The 8,828-nt window shown below is 36.2% G+C and overlaps 1 protein-coding gene across 1 annotated transcript; it reads left to right on the top strand.

Moving 5' to 3' along the window:
• The first annotated feature begins 7,304 nt into the window (after positions 1-7,304).
• Positions 7,305-8,828, top strand: LOC141913843 (uncharacterized). The gene has a single exon (XM_074805008.1). The coding sequence runs from the start codon at positions 7,305-7,307 to the stop codon at positions 8,826-8,828; it is 1,524 nt and encodes a 507-aa protein (XP_074661109.1).

Below are 8,828 nucleotides of genomic sequence, written 5' to 3'. Positions count from 1 at the left end.
CTAAGAAAATTGACTGGAGTTATTTCAAAGAAACCCAAAAATAAACCAAGGGAGTCAACCAATCTTCTGAGATAGGTGATCACAGCCATGATATTAGGCAGGTAAAAAATAACAGCTTTACCAAAAGGATCCGGGGTACCTTGCTTGCTTCTTGCATGAGAATCAAATATGTAAAAACCATTAGCCGTTGAAACTAATGCTGAGGTGTAACTCGCAATATTACTCCAATTGGCTAACTCGTTGCTGGAAAAATTAGGACCTATTGTGAAGAAAGCAAATTCGTTTTCTTCAAAACATACGTGAACAGCATTTTCTAATGTCATGCAGGGAAATACATTTTCACTACCTGGAGACCCAAAAAATGGATCTTTGAGAACTCTTTCAAATACAATGTTTTGAAATTTGTATACCAATGGCAAGTCATTACACAGAAGATATTCATGAGATAATGGCACCTTCTGTAAATCATTATATAATTCTGAAGCTTCATATAGTATAGTATCTATACATACAGACGTTAAACTGCTAGGATTGACTATAGATGCCTTAACCAAAAAAACAAATGATACACAAACACATTGTTTGCCAGCTGCATACATAAAAACTTCAGAACTTTGCTTCATTGATCCAAAGACATGAATTGGGTGATCAGCTCGGTATGACTCTATTCTTTGTCTTCTTTTCTGTGCATAACTTTTCTTTTTCTTTTTGAATACCATTTTGAAAGAAAATGTGTCAGTACTTTAATGAGTATAATCAGTATTTTCAGTGTACTTAGTGTCAGTATTTTCAGTGGACTTAGTGTCAATATTTTCAGTGTATTTGGTGTCAGTATTTTCAGTGTATCTAGTGTCAGTAATTTCAGTGTCAGTATATAATATCGTATTCAGTTTCAGTATTTTCAGTATCAGTACTTTCAGTTCATTTCATTTTTTTCAGTTCATTCAGTATCAATATTTTCAGTGTCAGTTCTTCTTCAGTATATTGTATGAAATATATTCAGTTCTGTAAATACTTACCACGCAGTTTATCCGTATACACTACAACACTTGATCTATCTTACAATAAATGTTACTACAATGTTTAACCTGAAAAGAAAAGAGACAAGGAGTCATTCATTGAGCCTATAGTACCAATGAAACTAGAATGTGGTAACCCCATGTATGTCTTCCGAGGGAAGAAAAAATAAGGGGGCAAGAAATTGTAGACTTTATCTTGTAAACTAGATGACCAACAGTCCTGCGGTTCGAAATATAAAAGCTTGTTGAAAAATTAGGCACTGTATGGATTGAGATTGGATACGATTAGAAGGAATGATAATTTTGAGAAATGAAAGTACCAATATCATTTTAACCAGGTGCCTTTTCAATCCACACTATCAAGGTAAAACATCAGTACGTAAGTTCTCATTAAGAGTAAATGGATGTCAGCTTCTAATTGTATCTAGTTTATAACTCTTTGAAGCGGAAAAACTGACTTAACATATGATATGTTCAAGTGAAGCAGAAAACATCTTATTAAGGACCATGGGTCCAGTCAACTGCATTTTACTTCTGAGCACTAGAATTGATTTGTCCTGGGATGAAACCTTGCACTGTGTAAAAGGGTTTCCGTGAGGAAGTTTTTTTAACCGTTAAACGGACATTTTCCCCAAGCCAAAAGGGGTCCTAGTTTTCCTAGAACTTGAAAAATTCCTGAGGAATTGTGAAATGAAATTTATTATTCATTTTCTGAAGATGTTATAGCATTCTTATTTTAGTTAATTTGAATGTAACCATCTGTTTTAATAAGAAAATGTGTGGCTGACGATGTATTGTAGTAGTAAAAGTAATGTAGTAGGTAGCATAAGCCATATCTACCTTCCCTACAAACCATAGTGTAATCACCCAGAAAGTAAGTCAATGATACTCCTACCCACGATATTTTCCATAATGGTATAGTCCATACACATTAGCCAATGAAACTGTGTATAGGCAGTGTTTTCTCTGTGTGTGACGCTTCAATGAATGAATGAAGTTCACTCTGTGGTAGTTTTAATTACAGTATAGACCACATGATAACATTAAAATGCACTAAAAATGGCTCCAAAAATCCACAAAACTCCCCCTTTGGTCTTCATGCCTGTAGTGTTCATTTGGCATAGATACACGCTTGTATAATTTTGTCCCCAATAATGACGAATGGACATTTTTAACCATTACCGAAACCCTGAAGCGTGTTCAACTTTGATGATATGCATGGTAATGGGTTTTCCCAATGATTGACTCGCACATGGACGCACAATCAATACTATATACATGTACGTTCTTGATAATGACCTGACTGCAAATTCATTTTTCACAAGTGACTGACGTATGCAAGATTCAAGGCAAAACGGGGCTGTTGGCATCCCTGCAAGTTTGAAAACTAGAGGACCAAAGGTCATGAGGCTTAAAATATGTAAGCTCAATCAACAAAATCGTTGTTGGTATGTTAGATACGATTAGAGGGGTTGAGAAACAAGGGTATCATTTTAGCCATAATAATCCATACCCAGCTAGCACACAACGTTCATACAACATTCGGAAACGTTCGTGAAAGTTGTGTGATAGTTTATAATGTAACGTTCAGGCGATAACGTTTTCTGAAGGTTTTTCTAAACGTTATCATCCAAGAGCCTGCAGCAAATTATTAGTTAAGTCAGAACTCATCAATATAGTCCGTTTTTAGCAAATCCCGACGTGGATTCCTACATTTTAATACCATTTGAAAGCAAGATTCAAACTTTCGGGAGTAAAGAAAAATATGGGATTCGAAACCGATGGATATCGTGACATATCAAAGCAGGAAGTGTTCGCCATTGTTCATCAATCAGCTTTAAGCGGCGTGTTTAAGGGATTTAAAAATCGTTTATTTACTAAGGTACGTTATTCAATCCACAAATTTTGATACTTTCAATATATGGAAAAATACCGATAGAATGTTTTTGAAACAATCTTTTATGTAGAAACCCACGTTAGAGACCTTTTCGTCGGGTTTTAGCCTATATCGATGAAATGACCTAACTGTTGTTCTCCAATAACAAGCATAACAATCCCTGTGTGTATGGATGAAATGAACTTCAAGGCTTAACACAACCATGAAAATAAAAGTTTCTGTATCATTTCCTTTTTATTTTAGGAATCACAAAGGCTGCCAGCTACGCTGTAACGACGACGACTGGTGCACTGGAGAACTAACTTACGAGTGAATAATTTCGATATTATACATGTATATATACGTAGTTACAAAATAAAAGTTAGGTAAATAATTCCAATATTAGTTAGTTGAAAGGGATTTATTCGAGCTCGTGAAAGAGGACATCATGGTTATAATGTAACGTCATACGAACGTTATTGGAACGTTTTTATCAAGCTCAATGGTTGCAGAGAGGTTGTGAAGTAACGTTCAGTCAACGTTATCAAAAACGTTCTGTGAACCTTAAAATACATTTACAAAAAAACGTTCTACAAACGTTGCACGAACGTTCAACATTAACGTTAAAACGTTAGTGAAAAACTTTTAGAAAACGTTCTTTGAACGTTTTTTTGTTTGCGGGGTACTATCAAGGTTATCAAGTACTTACCATGACCACCGGATACAGTCTGCTCTCGGCACAATCGCCAATAACCCATGACATAGGCCAATGACCATGCAGTCCATGGGATACAAGCTTCACATCCATGTGTCAACATGGTTGTTTTGAAGCTATTCACAGACTGAACCTAAGGCCAACCGCTAGCTGTACCCTTAGGGCCTACAGCTAGTCTAACGATCGGCCAAGTGGAACAGAATGAATATTTACCAGCAGTCTCATTATAATTCTTGAATGATATCTTCAAAAGATTGGTTATGGGAATCTTTGACTTGACAAGTGTTTGATAGATCCAGAGAGAATCATACAACACAACAACGATGAGTGCATTACAGGCCGGCTGCTGACACAACCCGCCCCGCCACGTGTCACTTATTCACGGACGCGCGGATTGTATCATTTGTAATAGGCCTACCCATGAAAGAGTCCATGGCCTACCGTAGAATAGTACCGATCACGCTATGTGCGATGAAAGTAGTGTTTGAATAAAACAAATTTTTAATGAAATAAACTATATTTATCATAATTAATCAATAGATCAGGTGCCGCCTAAATAATTGTTTGTTTCGTGAAATTTGTACAAAACTTCGCGACTTCGTCATGTCTTGTGACCCTGCAAATACTAGAAGAATCATTGGTAAGCTTATAATACGGCGAGGTCAACATTGTAACAACAACTTCGGGGATTGAAAAAAAAACTCGAAAGAATTATTTCTTATACTGATGAGTTATACTGATCGGGAGTAGCGACCGTCATTGACACCGGTTATTTATCCATTCACTATCAAATGTGACGAGCCCAATAAATGATTGCGCATAGATTCGGCCTCTCAGCATTTAGCACAGCAGTTCCGAGAAGTGTTAAGACCGATCAGCGCGCGCGCTATCTAAAACCGGTGCTAGTACGATCAATATCTACAGGTATATACGTGTTCAGTATTACACAGCGAGTACCACACTCTAAAAACAGGGAACATATTTCGAACTTAATGAACATGCTTACACTAAAAGAACGTGTTCACATCTTGTAAATGTGTTCTGAGCGCTTCCATATACCGACCCATGAATGAGCCGTGTTCTCAAAATGTCCGATCAGTTACAGAACATCGCTTGAACATTTTTCAAAAGTCACGTGATTGTAGGACGCCATTGTGCAGTCGGGAGAACTTTTGCTTTCGTCAGCGAGAATATTTTGGTTAGGGCGGTAAGTTTTGTCTCTCTGTCATCTTCTCCCCTTGCCTTACGTTTAGGCCTATGCTGTGACTTATTTTTTCGCCGGCACGGCAGTAAATGATCATCGAATCGAGTGAGAATGACAGGGACTCGACGCTAAAAAATTCCCCCCCGGCGGCCTACTAGCGTTCAGTTATAGTATAATACTATTATAGGCTATAGGCTGGAGTCTAGAGGGCCCTAGACTTAAAGAGACAAAGATAATGTTTTATCTTAGGCCTATGGAATTAAGGTATCAGTTTACCGTCACCGCCCACGTAGATGGCCGGGTCCCGCATGGAAATTTTCATTATTTTTCATCTTTTATGTTCTAATATCCAGAAAATGAACACAATGCACCAAACACATAAAAGTCATTGATAAAAAGTTTTTTAAAGCAATATTTAATATGTAGATTGGCTTTAGAAGTTTGGATTGCGATGTTTATATCTTGAAATTTAGAGATTATTATTGGAATATGAATGCCTTGTCATCTATTTTATTTTGACAGCTGAGCTACCACTAGCGCCATCTATCAAACATAAATTGAAGCTGTCATTTTTAAAATTCTAGGTAATTAAAGATGTTATTAAGTATCAACTTTTGACTTATGGGGTGACGGTAAACTGATACCTTACTTCTATAGGCCTTACATTGATTTTTGGGAATATTTATTATAATATTTATTAATACTTATGAACACATAGTCATAGGCCTACCACCTCCTCAGTCTTTTTAATACAACCACAGTTAAACTGTGCAGTCTAAAAAACCCATCTATTTTCCTAGGCCTAGGCCTAAACCGAAACAATTTGAGTTTAACAAACTGATTTTAAACAAATGCGCCTACCTACATGAAATGGCAAGTTGGGTAATGTTGAAACATGAACTGTTGGTAATGGTAAATATCAAAATCGGATTCGAACCTAAAGGATATAATATCTAAGAAATGGCATACGCTGCTCTGAACCATCGTGGCCAGCTGAGAACCCTTGTGAAATGTAATTGAATCATATTTTGAACCAACCCTAACCCCATTTCTTCACGTTTACAGTATAATAGGTCTATAGCAGATTGAATAAAGTATTCAACATTGCCTAAATTGCCATGAAATGAGCTTTGCAGTTGTTTGTTTTAAGATTTGAAAGTGGTTTTTAGGATACTTGTATGCTCAAAATCCATTCGTTTAGACGGTGGACTCCAAATTTCTTGTATCAAGCATGCTCAAAGTGAGAATTCAGTGTCAAAATTTAATAATCATCATTGATATTTCAGGTCTTAGGGCTTTGCTCTTATGTTTAAAAACAATAAACTTCTACGTAGTTACCAATGGGTGCAGAAATTCACTTCAGACGCTCAAACGATTTTATAAAAGCCTTAGAGTTTTGTGCATATTTATCTCTTGATGTAACTGACTATTTGTGTCCTAATAGCCATAATGTGATACGTGTGTGGTCATATACAGATCTATGTGTTTTGATAAACTTTATTACACACTTGAGATGTGAATATCAGATTAGAAACAAAGCCTAAAGTGGTAAGTTTAACATTCCATAAAATGCTGTGGCATTGTAGCATCTGCAATTACTTTAACAGGGATCCTTATAAATTCCAAAAACATTTGTTGGCGAAACACAAAAATGCTCCAAAGTTTAGAATAAACTGTCAATTCTGTGGGGCCACATATGCTAATTTTTCATCCTATCGTACTCATGTAAGCAGGCACCATAGAGTAGAACAAGATAATGTGAATGAACTGGAATCTGTTAATGATGCTGGTATGCACAATGAAGATGAGGGGATGGAAATAGACAATTATAATGCTGACGTTGAGCAGGATGCTAATTTCAAAAAGCGTATTGGGCAGTTTTTGCTCAGTTTACGTGAAGGTGCTCAATTGAGCCATCAAGCTACCCTAAGGGTTATTGAAAATGTGGAAGAATTATTGCAGGATATGAATTTCATTATAAAAGAAAACCTTTTTAATCAACTTCCTAATTTGACTGATGAGGAAAAAGATATTGTCAGTGGATGTTTTGCTGATAGAGAAAACATTTTTGAAGGTTTAAGATCGATTCATAACCAGGATAAATACTTTTCTGAGGTTTTCGATATAGTAAAACCAATTGGAATTGTTTTAGGTTATCAATTAAGAAAAATTAAATTCAAAGGGAAGTTTCGGTATAAGAGAGTACCTGCAATAGGATATTATATACCATTACTCGAGACCCTTACAAATTTACTCAATCAGTCAGATGTAAAGCAATGTGTAGATTCTGGTCCGTATGATAGTGCAAATGAATATTTACATGATATGTGTGATGGAAAATTTGTGAAAAATCATCCTGTTTTTATTGCAAATCGAAAGACATTGTCTTTTCTTGCATACGATGATGACATAGAAATTGTTAATCCCATTGGGACTAAATAGCACAAAATCGTTCTTTTTTATCTAATGCTGTGCAATATTCCCCCAAAGATGCGTTCCAAATTACCAAATATAATGTTAATTGCAGCGGCAAAGAGGAAAGACATAAACAAATTTGACAAAACTTTTAAGAAACTTCTAGCCAATTTTGTGCGTGATATAAATGTATTATATAATGGGCACACATTACTTCTAAAAACTGGACCATACCGAACTAATGGGGCTTTAATTTGCTTTTCAGCAGACACTCCAGCCTCAAATGAGATAGGAGGTTTTAAAGAGGGTGTGGGTGGTGCCAAAAAGCCTTGTAGAATATGTGAAATCAAAAGTGAAAATCTAAATACTTGTTTCCATGCTGATGATTCAGAAAAAAGAGATGAAGAAGAACACCTAGCAAGGTGTGATTATCTTGAGGAACTTGATGGGCAGGAAAGGAAAGCAATGAGTATAGAGTATGGTATAAACTCTAGATCTACTCTTTTAGATGTTAAAGGGTTCAGAGTCACGGAATGCTTGGTAATGGATGTGATGCATCTATTAGAGGGTGTTTGCCCAATGGAAACGAAATTGCTTCTTTCAAGGCTTATAGATGATAACCTTATTTCCCTAAGTGCATTAAACAGTGCTATTGAAAACTTTGAATATAGCTTTTTAGATCAAAAAGACAAGCCTCAAGCAATTGACAAGAAGCTCCTTAACAATCAAACTAGTGGAAAGCTTGGTCAAAGTGCACAGGAAATGAAAATTCTTATGTTTATTTTACCTTTTATTAGTGACATACCTAGTCACAATGAGTACTGGAAAAATTGGCTGCGGTTACAGAAGATTACAATTCTTTGTTTATCTCCAGTAATATCGGAGGATACCATGACATTTTTGGAGATTCTTGTTACTCAGCATAATCAAAGATTTCGAGACTCATACCCAGCTATTAACATTACTCCTAAAATGCACTATTTGCTGCATTTGCCATCACAAATGGCTATGTTTGGTCCCTTACGAAACCATTGGTGTATGCGGTTCGAGGCTAAACATGCCTACTTCAAGCAACTTCGATGGAAAAACTTCAAAAATATCCCCAAATCAATGGCTGTCAAACATCAGCGGTGGCTCACTTACAGCTTTAGTAGCAATTTTCTCAAATCACACGATACTGTCTGCATGGGTTCTATGTTAGATATCAATGTACATAATCATGTAGATATTATGAGAACATACCTTATGGCAAAGGATCCAGATTTCACAATAAATAGGGCCATGGTGAGCCCAAGGGTTCTAGCAAATGGACATTGTTACATGCCAAATGAAATTCTCCTTTTTGGCTTTGAAGAAGAATTACCGTGTTTTGTCAGAATCGTCCATGTGTTAGTTTACAAAGATACCAAGTATCTTTGTGTTTGTAAGATGGATATTCAACATTACAGTCTATCTCGCAATGCATACGAAGTTCGTCCTGGCGAACATATACTTATGTTATGCGCAGATGAGCTGAAATTCCCTTGGCCACTACCCAAGGTTATCATTGATGAATCATGCTATGTGTTGCTGTATTCGCCGCTTGTTAATTTAGCATGA

The sequence above is a fragment of the Tubulanus polymorphus genome, chromosome 12 (genome assembly GCF_964204645.1).
Source record: "Tubulanus polymorphus chromosome 12, tnTubPoly1.2, whole genome shotgun sequence".
NCBI classification, from domain to species: Eukaryota; Metazoa; Nemertea; class Palaeonemertea; order Tubulaniformes; family Tubulanidae; genus Tubulanus; species Tubulanus polymorphus.
This window is presented reverse-complemented; position numbering and strand designations above follow the sequence as displayed.